Raw genomic sequence first — 14,617 nt, forward strand, 5'->3', positions numbered from 1 at the left:
GTAATAGTCAGCTATAAAGCAAGAAATTTTAGGGTAGGTTTTAGGAGCTTCCTAATTTAACAAAGACCAGATTCGACCAAGTACCATAAGTGAGCACAAGCTAACAGTTGGTGAACATATCCGATACATATCCGTTGGTGAAGTATCGAGTTGCCACTTTTTTAAGTGTTCACAGTAGCAGAGACTTGATACTGTGATAGCAACTCAAAAGGCTTTGACGAGAAGATATAAATTATAATTTATCAAAATGTTTGTTTAGTTTTTTAAATCCTACAACCATTTGACAAATATCAAACATTCCTATCCATTACATCCATTATATTCCTATCCATTATATTCCTATCCATTTTACTATTCCTGTCCATATCCATTCCTATTCCTATTCCTATCCATATACATTCCTATCCATTATAGTATGACGTGTACCCTTTAATTTTGCCCTTCGCTTCTCGCTGACGAGTAGTTTACATCCTTTCAGTTTCCAAAAGCATTCATGCACAGAGGCAGTTTTAGGGGAGGACAGAGGGGGCGCTTTCCCACGGGAAAGAAATTTTAGGGCCCCAAAATTTCAAATAAATAATCTAGAGGTTGTAATGATTTTACAATTTTTGAAATATCGTTTTATTAAGATAAAGAAGAGGGCACAGTTAATACATTAAAATAATTTATAAATTAATAAAAAAAAATTAATAATCAAATAATAATGTGAATGATGAATTAAAATATCATAATAAAATAAATTATTAATTAAATGCTAAATTAAAAATAGTTTTGTAACATAAATGAGAACTTTTGAAATAATTTGGCCTGAAAATGTTGTAGGAGAAGCAGGGGGCGCAAATCAATATTTTAATTCAGGCGCAAGAGAGGCTAGAACCACCACAGTTCATGCGAGAATAAGAAAATACCATTCACAACAATTAAACAAATACACACTTACAAGTTGCGAGTATTAATTTTAGACATTTTCTATCCGCCTCCACGAATGAAAAGAGAAAACACATTATACTACATTCCCCCTAAAATCATAGATTCACCATTAGTCGTAAACAAAAGACCAGTTCAAGGATATGGGCTACTTAGTGCTTAACGTCATTGTCATATATTTAGTATTTCAGGGGAAGAGGTAATTCCATGAACTATTCATTTCGGTGAATAACCCCATTAAGCCATTACAGACGTATTTGATCCTTAATAAAATTCTCCTGAATGGAATTTTTTGGCTGTGGTGATTGCAATAGTGCAGTTTTCATTCCGATCTAACACCATTTTATGCGGTTTCAGGATATTTTTTGAAATTTCCACAAATCTATTTTAGCGGCAAACTTTAATCATGAAAATTAATCGACACAATAGTTACCATTCCTGAATCAGCTTCAAATGGCAAATCTTCCTCACTTGACCGGTTTTTTAAATACACTTTTGAATTTTCGATTACTATGGGCTTGAGTTTGCTCTTTACTAGGTTGCCTCTTAGAGGATAACCATGATTTAAAGGATCCCTCTTCCAACATTCTACACTCACCGGTTCGGCACACAGGATGGTTAACATGACAGTACTGAGAAGGGGGGAGGATACAATAGTAATTAATAATGTAATATATGACAATATAGCAAGTCAACAGTGGCAGTAAGCCAAGAGAAAGGGCTCTTGAACACAAGACATCAGGGAACTTTTTACCTACTCTGTAAGATAAATAATCAGGCTCTTTAATAATCACGGAGTGATAGTTAAGGGAGAGGGGAGGGGCAATTAACAATTAATAATTAAATCTATGACAACACTACATGTCAACGGTAACCGTAAGTCAAGAGAAAGAGTTTATGAAACAAGACATCCATGAACACTTTTGCTAGTAAATAATATATATCAATTATGCAGAGTGTGTTATAATTAATAATGATACTTACGAAAAAGGGCAATAGTAATTAATAATGCACAATAAGACAATTCTTCAAATCAAGAGTAGCCTTAGGTCAAGACAAATAATTCAGAGGTATCTTGTACCTTTAAATTAAAAATTGCTGGTAAGTCCGTGAGCGTGATTCCCGTACTGTCTCCTAGACATATTCTTGTTCCTCTTTCAAAGAGTAGACAATGTGTTTGGAGTTTTCAAGATCGAGTCTAAACAACACACGATTTTCCAGCTAAAGAGTTTACTGTTTCAGGAAGCCATGGAAGAGGACAGCTGGATGACTAGCCCACTGGGCAACAAAAACCCTTTGGAGTCGGATTATGGTTTATTGTCTAGGACAATTGAATAACAGAAGTCCTTTAAAGCCAGATTTTTGTTATTCTTTGGAACGTACGCATAATAAAAAACAAGTGAAGGAACTAACCTAACAATCTAAAAATGTTGAAAATTATTTATGGTAACCGGCAATCTGTACATCGGTAACCGGCAAATTGTAGCACAATGGATTGATGCTCTGATTGACAATACGGAGCACCCGGGTTCGATCCCAGCTGCAGCAAGGTTGGGCGACAAGCTTGCTACTTGTCCCTGTAAAAAACACTCAGCAACTGAAACGTCGACTCGACGCCCTATGCACCAGCAGTGGCTCAGGAGGATTTTTATCCTTTATCCTTAACCGGCAATCACTGATTTTGCTATTAACTGTCCAATTCGCAGAAGACTGAATATTTAGTTCTAATTAATGTTTTTTTTTGAAAAGATTAAACAAAAAACATCCACAGAAAACACCCTTCATAAAGCGCAAAATTGTAATCTTTTAATCCGCTACATTGGCGCACATATAGTCAGGTTAAAAATTTCACTGAATTTGAAAAAGATCATCTGGTGTTTACAAACTTACAATTCATTCAGAAGACTGAAGAAGATTAAGAAAACAAAAATGCATGCAATTAGATTTGATTATTAACAGATACCATGAGAGTAACAGTTAATTCGACATTTGATTGATTTATTTTAAAAAAAAGTCCAACTAAAAGAAAAGACTCTATTAGGGGAGCACATGGCTCAGTTTATCATGAACTGAAATCAGAGCGCTAAATAGAGATTTTTTGGCTTTGCTTCAAATTTTCTAAATTCATTTGAATCACTTGTTTTTTGGCTTTTCAAGAGGCATCTCAACTACACATAAAATACCAAACTACTCAACTAAATGAGGAGGTATCTCAAAAATGAAAGAAACAAGCTTTCACATTTCAATCAATGAGATCTACGTAACACAGGTTCCAATCTCCGATTATGAATATTATTTTTGAAAAAGGGAAGGTACCTAGCGATTTTAGGAAAACTTTAATTAAACCACTGTATAAGATAGGTGATAAGAGTGAGTGTGGCAATTATCAAGGCATTAGTATGGGCTCTGTGGGTAGCAAATTACTTAGTATTATGGTACTTTTAGACTAAGACATGCTGTAGGTAAAGTTTTAAGAGAAGAGCGGGACGGGTAAAGAAAAGGTAGAGGATGCTGTCGACCAAACTTTCACTCTTAGGTCAATAATTGAGAAGTGCCTGAGTAATCAAACACCTTTGGTCCTCAATATTATAGATTATAAGCAAGCGTTTGATCCTGTTCATAGAAGAGCTTTAGCAAAGGTCTTTTTCTTACATTGTATATAAGACAAACACATTAAAGTGATTAGTGCTATGCATGAGAATAGCACTGCTGTGGTTAAGGTAGGAAATGAGGTTATCAGCTGGTTTCGTATTAAATCAGGAGATAAGCAAGGTTGTTTCCATACCCCTTTATATTTAAAATATATGGCTGGTCAACTTTCAGCCTATGGCTGTTTAATAAGAAATAATATGCTATTCTATCTCATTTAACTATATATATATATATATATATATATATATATATATATATATATATATATATATATATATATATATATATATATATATATATATATATATATATATATATATATATATATATATATATATATATATATATATATATATATATATATATATATATATATATATATATATATATATATATATATATATATATATATATATATATATATATATATATATATATATATATATATATATATATATATATATATATATATATATATATATATATATATATATATATATATATATATATATATATATCAGGCACGTACGCAGGTTTTTTTTTCGGGGGGGGGGGCAAAACCTTCAAACAGCAGATATGAAGTAGCACTTTTTTTAATTAGTAATACAAAAAGCACGTATATCGGAAAATACAGATTAACTTTAATCTTTAGTATTGTAGCGGATGGGGGGGGGAAGAAGACTGAAGCCTCAAAAGTACGTTTTAGGCTCAGGTTATGTTCATGGCGATTTAGAACCTTTGATTAATCTATTATCTCCCACTAAAAGGGAAATTTTGGGGTTAACAGTGTGATATGGGTGCTGTGGGGGGTAGTTCTTCAATTGCAAAAACGTAGATTTTAATGAAAAATGATAGTTTCCAAAATTGATCCATTAAAAGCTGTACTTTATTCTGGAAGGGGGGCATGAACGCCCTAATATCAAGGATAATTCTATATATATGTGTCCAAAAAGACCTGACACTACATATGAATTAAAGCATTCCATCAGAACAATCTTGGATGATATATTAGTAGCTAAAGAAGGGGTATGGGATTAGTCTCTGGAACATAGAATTCCACTTTAAATTTTTGTAGTGGGCCCCCAATAAAACTGTACTTCAGATGTAGAAGTCTTGGTTCTTGTAATTCCCCTCCATGTATATGCCGCCTTTACGAGAGACCGTCCGTCCAAAACCAGAGGGTATTCTCTACAATGTCTAAGCAGTACTGATCAGGGTTCCAGGATTTGAGGATTTTTTTTGGTAGGGGGGAGGGTTACAAAAAAACTTTAAAAAACACATGAAATTTTATTTTTATACTGATTTTTGTTACGCTTTTACGAGTTGGACAAACATTTCGAGGAGGGGGTTCAAAACCCCCTAAAAACCCCCTGGATACGGCCATGGTACTGAGATTTCATTACGAATTTCGACGGCCGAGACATGTAAGTTGAGAGCGAGAGGGGATATGGGTAAGTTCTTGGTTGGTTCAAAAGACCCACTGAGAAAATAAAATTAAAACACCTCATAAAAGAGCTTTTCTTGTTATTAAACCCCAACCCATTAACCCCCATAACACTACTTATTCCCAAGACTTAGACATGTATGCATCTTTGTTGGTATACACTTCTTGAGAACAATCCATAAACTGCAGAAATACTTACCGAAAATGGTCTTCAGCAGGAGTTTTTACAGTGCAGCTGTTGAGTAGCCAAAGGTTCGCCTCTTCTTTGTTTTCTGGAAGAAGCAATAAGCAATTTCAAAGTACAAAAGACAATGAAAATGAATACTGATTATTTTAATTTATTCAGCGGAAACCTGCACAGCCACACACACACACACACATATATATATATATATATATATATATATATATATATATATATATATATATATATATATATATATATATATATATATATATATATATATATATATATATATATATATATATATATATATATATATATATATATATATATATTAATATATAATAATTATAATAATATGTATATTATATATATATATATATTATATATATATATATATATATATATATATATATATATATTATGTATATATTATTATATATATATAGTATATATATATAATAATATACATATATATATATTATATATATATATATATATTATATATATATATATATATTATATATATATATATATTATATATATATATTATTATATATATATATATATATTTATTTATTTATTTTATTTTTCACTCACACGATACATAAAGTAAATATGGTGGAGTAAGAATAAATTTAAAAAAAACACAAAAAGAAAAACCAATACACACACAAAGTCAACGAAAAAAAAAACGGATAAGACGGTGGTGAGGGGATAGGCGCGCAGCAGCTGTACTGGAGAGTTTTCTGTGAAGAATCTCCAACTTTCAAGTTATATCAGGAACTAAAAAATTTTCTAACAAGAGTCCGGTTTTTTGTCCAAGGTGGAAGAAACAGAAGAAATTGGCAAGATTTGAAATAATTTATCGGATTCTTTTTAAATTGCCATTATTAAGAAGTGGAAAAAGACCTGAAGCATAAAGGACAGAATGATCACAAAAAGAAGAATAAAGTTTGGCCAGCGCACGTCTATTATACTTTCCTCTGTTTGCAACAATTTTTGCATAACCAATCTGAATTTTTTCACTTATATCACAAACAGTATGCTGACGTAAGCTCGAAAGATTTTTAGTAATAGAGATACCAAGCCAACGAATACAATCAACAAGAGGGATAGTGAAGTTATTACAGTGAAGGGGAGTTGCAGTAGTACAGTTATAGGGAAGAAACTCACATTTATCTATATTAAGTGAAATGCCAATATCAGAGAAAGCATCAGAAACTATAGAGACAATTTGGGAAAGACCCTTTTTGGAACGGCTAATCAGAAGCAAGTCGTCAGCATACGCAAGATAAGAAACATCCGCAAGACCAGAAAGGTATGTACCTGAAATCTTAGCCAGCACACTAGAAATACAAATCTTAAAAAAGAGCTAAGAGCTCATATGGCACTTGTGACGAGGCAAGAAGAGCTAAGAGCCAAGAGCTCATATGGTATGAGCTCTAACAAAATTCTAAGAATCAATAGATTGATTTAAAAGGAAAGTCAGAGGCTTAATGCCGGTCAGGATTTAAAATAAGAGCTCTGAGTCACAATGTCCTTCTAAATATCAAAATTCATTAAGATCCGATCACCCACTCGTAAGTTATAAATACCTCATTTTTTCTAATTTTTCCTCTCCCTTTAGCCCCCCAGATGGTCGAATCTCTGAAAACGACATTATCAAGTCAATTTGTGTAGCTCAGCTACCTGACACGCCTACCAATTTTCATCGTCCTAGCACGTCCAGAAGCACCAAACTCGCCAAATCACTGACCCCCCCCCAACTTACCCAAAGAGAGCGAATCCAGTACGGTTACGTCAATCACGTATCAAGGACATTTGCTTATTCTATCCACCAAGCTTCATCCGGATTCTTCCACTCCAAGTGTTTTCCAAGATTTTCCCCTCCAACTCCCCCCAATATCAAAAGATCTGGTCGGGATTTGAAATAAGAGCTCTGAGACATGAATTCCTTCTAAATATCAAATTTCATTAAGATCCGATCATGTATTCGTAAGATAAAACTACCCCAGTTTTCACGTTTTCCAAGAATACAGGTTTCCGCCTCCAACTCCCCCCGATGTCAAGGGATCTGGTCGGAAATTAAAATTAGAGCTTGAAAGCACAAAATCCTTCTAAATATCAAATTTCATTAGGATCTGGTCACCCTTTCGTAAGTTACAAATACCTCATTTTTCCAAATTACCCCCCCCCCAACTCCACCAAAGAGAGCAGATCCGGTCCGGTTATGCCAGTCACGTATCTTAGACAGGTTTTTATTCTTCCCATCCAGTTTCATCCTGATCTCTCCGCTTTAAGTATTTTCTAAGATTTCCGCCCCCCCCCCAATGACGCTGGATCCGGTTGAGACTTAAAATAAGAGATCTGAGTTACGAGGTCCTTCTAAATATGAAGTTTCATGAAGATCCGATCACTCCTTCGTAAGTTAAAAATACGTCATTTTTTCTAATTTTTCAGAATTACCCCCCCCCCCCCAATAGAGCGGATCCGTTCCAATTCTGTATATGACGTATCTAAGACTTCTGCTTATTTTTCCCACCAAGTTTCATCCCGATCCCTCCAATCTAAGCGTTTTCCATGATTTTAGGTTCCCTCCAAACTCCCCCAAATGTCACCAGATCCGGTCGGGATTTAAAATAAGAGCTTTGAGACACGATATCCTTCTAAATATCAAATTTCATCGAGATCCGATCACCCGTTCGTAAGTTAAAAATACCTCAATTTTTCTAATTTTTCAGAATTAACCCCCCCCCCCCAACTACCCCAAAGAGAGCGGATCCGTTCCGGTTATGTCAATCATGTATCTAGGACTTGTGCTTATTTTTCCCACCAAGTTTCATCCCGATCCCTCCACTCTAAGTGTTTTCCAAGATTTAAGGTTTCCCCCTCCCAACTCCCCCCCTCAATGTGACCAGATCCGGTCGGGATTTGAAATAATATCTCTGAGACACGATATCCTTCCAAACATCAAATTTCATTAAGATCTGATCAACCGTTCGTAAGTTAAAAATACTTCATTTTTTCTATTTTTTCCGAATTAACAGGCCCCCCACTCCCCCCCCCAGATGGTCAAATCGGGAAAACGACTATTTCTAATTTAATCTGGTTCTACCCTGATACGCCTGCCAATTTTCATCGTCCTAGCTTACCTGGAAGTGCCTAAATTAGCAAAACCGGGACCGACAGACAGACAGACAGACTGACAGACCGACAGAATTTGCGATTGCTATATGTCATTTGGTTAATACCAAGCGCCATAAAAAGCGTAAGGGACAGAACACCACCCTGCCTAACTCCTCTTCGTATTCTTATAATAGTGTCTGGTGCAGATCTTAATTGAAGAAAAGAGTTTGAATACCAAAACCTAAGAAGCATTATAACAGAGAGATTGACCCCAGAATTATACAAGGAAAAAAGGAGCTGACTATAGACTACACTATCAAACTCTTTTGAAAGATCCAAAGGACAAATATAAAGACCATTTCCCTTGGAAGAATTATCAGCCAGAAGAGAAGACAGAATCTTATGCGCATGCTGACAACCCACCTATATCGAAAACCTAATTGGTTCTCACCTTCAATAACATTTTTAGTCAAAAAGGTAGAAGGATATACTCAAAAACCTTACTAATATTACAAGATGCAGTAATAGGTCGATAGCAGGAACAATCAGTCGGTGACTTTCCCCCTTTTAAAATTGACGAAACAGTGCCACACAGAAAACTCTCAGGTAGGTATGAAGTACATAGACACATTTGAAAAAGAAGCTGAAAGTGAGATATAAGGGGGGTGCATTCAATCGACATATGCATCTTAGAAATACCATCCTTATCTATTAAATCAGATTTTAAACTTTTCACAGCATCAATTACGGAAGAAAAAGATATGGGCACTATATGGCGTTGCGAAAGCGTTGTACTAAAGAGGGGGGGTAAGAAGGCGAGTATATACAGAATGCACTGAATAGTTAATCACTGAAAAAATCGAAGAATAATGTTTATACTAAGCTGAAGGTGGAAGGGAATTACTTGTCATAGTTTCATCATTTAACTTGTCAGAATTGATCACTTTTCACCAATGCTTCCTACTCACAGGGAAGTCCATACCGCGGTAACATGCCGACCTCAGATAACGTTTATATTTGGTTTTAGTTTTAAGTTTGAGATCAGCGACACACCCAGAACTTGGCCGACCACATTCATTCCATATCTGGAGCCATAGTTTCGCTTTATTTTTTATCGACTTTAAACAAGGGTCCATTGACCAGATAGGTTTTTGTGATCTTTTACGAATATGTTGTCGAGGTACGGCACCTTCTTCTGCCCTTTTCATACACATCACAAGTTGGTTATAATAACAGTCAATATCGGCTTTACCATTCGTAGGTACCTGGCGCTGAAGAAGATGATACGGAACACGTTTGGTAGAAAGAAGGGTTGTCAAGGTAGAAATGCAGTGCAGCATATTGGCTTTTCTCCAATTACTTTTTTCAAACCACTTCGATTTTTCTCGCGAGCAATTGGATTCCAATAGATCAATATCCATTGTAAATGTCACTGAAATTGGCATGTGGTCAGTATCTTGCTCGTTAACATGAACAGAAGCAGAGGAAGAGATAATACCAGGCGAGCAAATAATATGGTCAGTATCACTTGTGCTTCCAGAATGATGAACATATGAAAATTTGTAGGATTTGGGCACAACGCGGTACGACGGAAGACACTCAAAAAGCGAATCACTTCTCACAGAAGATCGATTAAAATCAGCATTTGGGTCCCCAATTATTATATACTGTAGAGAGTTTGACAGTACCTGATTCACAAGATTCTTCAGCAGACCACAAGCCTTTGCGAATTTAGTTAAGGATCTGATCGAGTATCCTTCATATGGGAGATAAGAGTTTATAAATACAATACTGCCGACACGCACAGCCAAAGAAAAATTCGTCGGAGTAGAAGAGTACTGGGGAGGGTAGATGAATGTCTCGTTTAAAGACACAGGCTAGTCCACCGGAAGGGCGACCGCCAGTAACTTTTGCTGGACTCAGGAACGCAGTATGATGCTGACTTCGACGCAAAAACTTCAGACATGAAGCAGTGAGAACATGCTCCTGGAGACATACCAAATCGTAGGAACCGTACAACTCGTCAATAACAAAATCCTTATCTTTTATGCCATTTATATTGAAAGAAATAACTGAGACTGACGCACTCATGGGTGAAAGGTGGAGTTGCACTTTATCCGATTCTTAATAACAGGGCAGGAAAAGCTATAGGAAGGGTGTTTCTGGCTGCAGTTTGCGAAGTTGGGATCGGCAATGTATGGCTCATCTTTTGTTGATATGTGTGGCCCTCCACAACGAGCACATTTCGGGAGAATGCTGGGACAGGAGTTCTGTAGATGGTCTAGTGATCGGCATTTAAAACAGCATATATGTATAAATATACACTATATAAAACTAAAAACCTATGGTATCAAGCTGGTTAAGAATGTTTAACTTTCCTTTGAGAATCAACAGATGGTTAATTATTTTTTCCGGACGAAAAGCATTATTAAATTGAAAAAAAATAGTTTTGCTTATTTATTTTCACAGTTCAACGTTGCAACGCTGACGAACAAGGTTTAGTCGTCTTTGAGAATCAACCAGATTGGTAATATTTGAATTATTACACACGAAATTATCAATGATGAGAAAAAAATAAGATACTGCCATAATATTTTCATAATTTCAAAGTACTAAAAAAAAAAAAAAAAAAAAAAAAAAAAATCTAAAATCGCTGCTTCAGAGTAAATTGATCTTCAATGGTTGACGGAGGAAAATGTTCTTAGTTTGTTGTTCATGGTGCTTCAGCTATTAACACATTCTTATGATTTTAATACTCCTATCCCTACATTATTGAATCTCTAAGAGGCTCATGGTGATATAATTCATTTTTCAAAGAAGCATTTTAGCATCTCCGGGTTACTGTTATGTATTCCTTATTTAATATTTTTTTTTAAAGATTAATAGAAGATATAGACCTAGGCTATGATTATATGGAACAAACTTTGTCTAGACTGTGACAAGTAAAAAAATAGAAACATAGAACAAACACAAGTTCAAAATTAACAAAACATTTTAAGCTTTAATTAACCTTTTTTTTACCACTGCATTGATGCAACAGCATTAATAAAGAAAATAATTTAAAAAAGGTTTTATCCTAGCTATTTTCTCCTTTCCTGTTTCTCTTAAGAACAGAAAAAAGTAATTTTTTCGTTATTTTTTTTTCTTTTTGGATTAGAAGTATGGACTCAGATTTCAAACCCCAAGTTTTGGTAAATGCTTAGTAAATGGCAATATATATATATATATATACATATATATATATATATATATATATATATATATATATATATATATATATATATATATATATATATATATATATATATATATATATATATATATATATATATATATATATATATATATATATGTACATGCATATACCTACAGACTATCCCAAGTCTTGACGTATATTTTGGTAAATGCATAGTAAATGGCAATATATATATATATATATATATATATATATATATATATATATATATATATATATATATATATATATATATATATATATATATATATATATATATATATATATATAGTTAAATTAGATAGAATTGCATATTATCTGCTATTAAACAGCCAAAGGCTGAAAGTTGACCAGCCATATATTTTGAATATGATGGTTTATGAGCACAAACCCATGTCTTCACAAAATGCATGGCAAATGGTAGTAAATATGGCAAATTATATAGAATTTCATTTTAACTGTTATTACATAGCCATAGGCAGCAAGTTGACCAGCCATATATTCTGAATCTGATGAATCACGAGCACAACCCCAAGTCTTCATGTATATTCTGGTACATGCATGGTAAATGGTAATATGTATAGTTAAAAAAGATGGAATTGCATATTATCTGTTATTAAACACCCATAGGCTGACAGTTGTCCAGCCATATATGTCAAATATGACGATTTATGAGCACAGTCCCAAGTCTTCACATATATTTTGGTAAACGCATGGCAAATAGTAACAAATATGGCAAATTATACAGAATTTCATTTAACTCTTATTACATAGCCATAGCAGCAAGTTGACCAGCCATATGTACCAAATCTATTGAGTTATGAGCACATGGTAAATGCATGGTAAATGGTACTATATGGTCAAATGAGACAGAATCGTATACTACCTGTTATTACATAGCCATAGGCTGCAAGTTCACCAGCCATATATCTCGAATCTGATGAGTTATGAACACAATCCCAAGTCTTTGCATGTTTTGTTAAATGTGTGGTAAATGGTAATATATATGATAAATGAAACAGAATTACGTATTACCTGTTATTACATAGCCATAGGCGGCAAGTTGGCCAGCCATATATTCTGAATCTGATGAATCACGAGCACAACCCCAAGTCTTCATGTATATTCTGGTACATGCATGGTAAATGGTAATATGTATAGTTAAAAGAGATGGAATTGCACATTATCTGTTATTAAACAGCCATAGGCTGACAGTTGTCCAGCCATATATGTCAAATATGACGATTTATGAGCACAATCCCAAGTCTTCACATATATTTTGGTAAACGCATGGCAAATAGTAACAAATATGGCAAATGGTAACAAATATGGCAAATTATACAGAATTGCATTTAACTCTTATTACATAGCCATAGCAGCAAGTTGACCAGCCATATATACCAAATCTATTGAGTTATGAGCACATGGTAAATGCATGGTAAATGGTACTATATAGTTAAATGAGACAGAATCGTATACTACCTGCTATTACATAGCCATAGGCTGCAAGTTCACCAGCCATATATCTCGAACCTGATGAGTTATGAACACAGCCCCAAGTCTTTGCATATGTTTTGCTAAATGTGTGGTAAATGGTAATATATATGATAAATGAAACAGAATTACGTATTACCTGTTATTACATAGCCGTAGGCGGCAAGTTGACCAGCCATATATTCCGAATCTGATGAGTTATGAGCACAACCCCAAGTCTTCACAAATATTTTTCCAGTTCCTGGCACATTCAAAGGCAATTCAACTTCCTCATATTCATTATTAAGTTCCCCTGTAATCTCCTTTTTTGGCTTCTTGTTACGCTTTGCACGAAGAGTAACTTTATGGGGTCTGATTCTTTTAGTATCATCTTCTGGCAAAATATCTTCAATATCATCTAAGATGTCACATTGGGGAAGATCTGGAGCGAATGCTTCTGGCATAATGTTTTTCAGTTCTGGAAAATATGTAACAATAGTTAATAAAATTTCAATCAAATAATGCCAATAGTCAAATTCTCAGCATTTAAAATACCAAATAGATCAAAATGAAAACAACTTTTTACGATTTTTTTTTGTTTTCATAGAGTTATCAAAAATTTTTCTCTACACAAATTGTCTGCTTTGTTGCCACATTGAATTGTAAAAGGAAAAGTCGAAAATTTTCTTTTTTTAAAAACAAGCCCGGACAAATGGCTATAACACCATTTTATCTTTATCTGATCGTTGAGCAATAGAACAACCAATAGAGTGGTATGGTACAAACATCATATTCAATAGGGTTAGCGAGCATGTATAGGCTCATAGGAACATTTTAAAATTAAGTAATAAAAAGGAGTAATTTTTTAATCAGAAGAAAATAAGGATTATATTGACAAGTCAATAGTCAAATAAAGCGATAAATATAACTGAACAGGGGACCTTAATAAGTCTTTCTAAAAAAATGCTTTTGTAGGTAAGTCAATTAACTAATAGTTTGAAGTGTTTAATCTTGATTAATTTTATTTATATCCATATTAAACAATAGCTTAGATTTGTGGCAATTACCATTGACTACTAAAATAACGGTTTCAATTATAAAAGAAAAGAAACTAATTAAAAAAAATTCCACAAAGAAGTTGATCAAGCAAAAGTGAGCTACATTGAAACAAAAACGAGCAGAAATTAAAACTATTTAAAACATCAATACAGAGATTTACCGATAGGTGAGGCTCTAAGTCCATTTCTAATAAATATTTACATTAACTTTGTAGAAGCATTGAAAACTGAAAAATATTTTTTAAATCCTGAATTTTGAGTAAGATAATATCTTACTCAAAATTCAGGATTTAAAAAATTATGGATGATATTTTGATTATTTGGAATTTTGAAGAATCATAAATAGAAGATGTTCTGGAATATTTAAATCAATTGCAGGTGGCATTAGTTTTTACAATAGGAAAAAAACAACAGAAAATAAGTACCCTTTCTTAGATATGTGTGATAAAAATAAATTAATAATTTCATTATATTGCAAACCAATAATTGATTAATGTTACTTATCATTTACATCA

The 14,617-nt window shown here is 33.6% G+C and overlaps 1 protein-coding gene across 7 annotated transcripts in view; it reads right to left on the reverse strand.

Moving 5' to 3' along the window:
* The window catches only part of LOC136033178 (threonylcarbamoyladenosine tRNA methylthiotransferase-like), a 70,170-nt gene that overhangs the window by 33,994 nt on the left and 21,559 nt on the right, over positions 1-14,617 (reverse strand). For 6 of the 7 annotated variants that reach the window (XM_065713874.1, XM_065713873.1, XM_065713872.1 and 3 more), the window contains 2 exons: positions 13,205-13,522; positions 5,223-5,295 (listed from right to left, as the gene is read on the reverse strand). In XM_065713874.1, the coding sequence (XP_065569946.1) occupies positions 5,223-5,295; positions 13,205-13,508 (377 nt within the window). In that variant the 5' untranslated portion in view covers positions 13,509-13,522. Of the gene's footprint in view, positions 1-5,222; positions 5,296-12,029; positions 12,130-13,204; positions 13,523-14,617 lie in introns of those variants that run through there. The other variant, XM_065713878.1, reaches the window with a different exon arrangement.

The sequence above is a fragment of the Artemia franciscana genome, chromosome 11 (assembly GCF_032884065.1).
Source record: "Artemia franciscana chromosome 11, ASM3288406v1, whole genome shotgun sequence".
In the NCBI taxonomy this organism is placed as follows: domain Eukaryota; kingdom Metazoa; phylum Arthropoda; class Branchiopoda; order Anostraca; family Artemiidae; genus Artemia; species Artemia franciscana.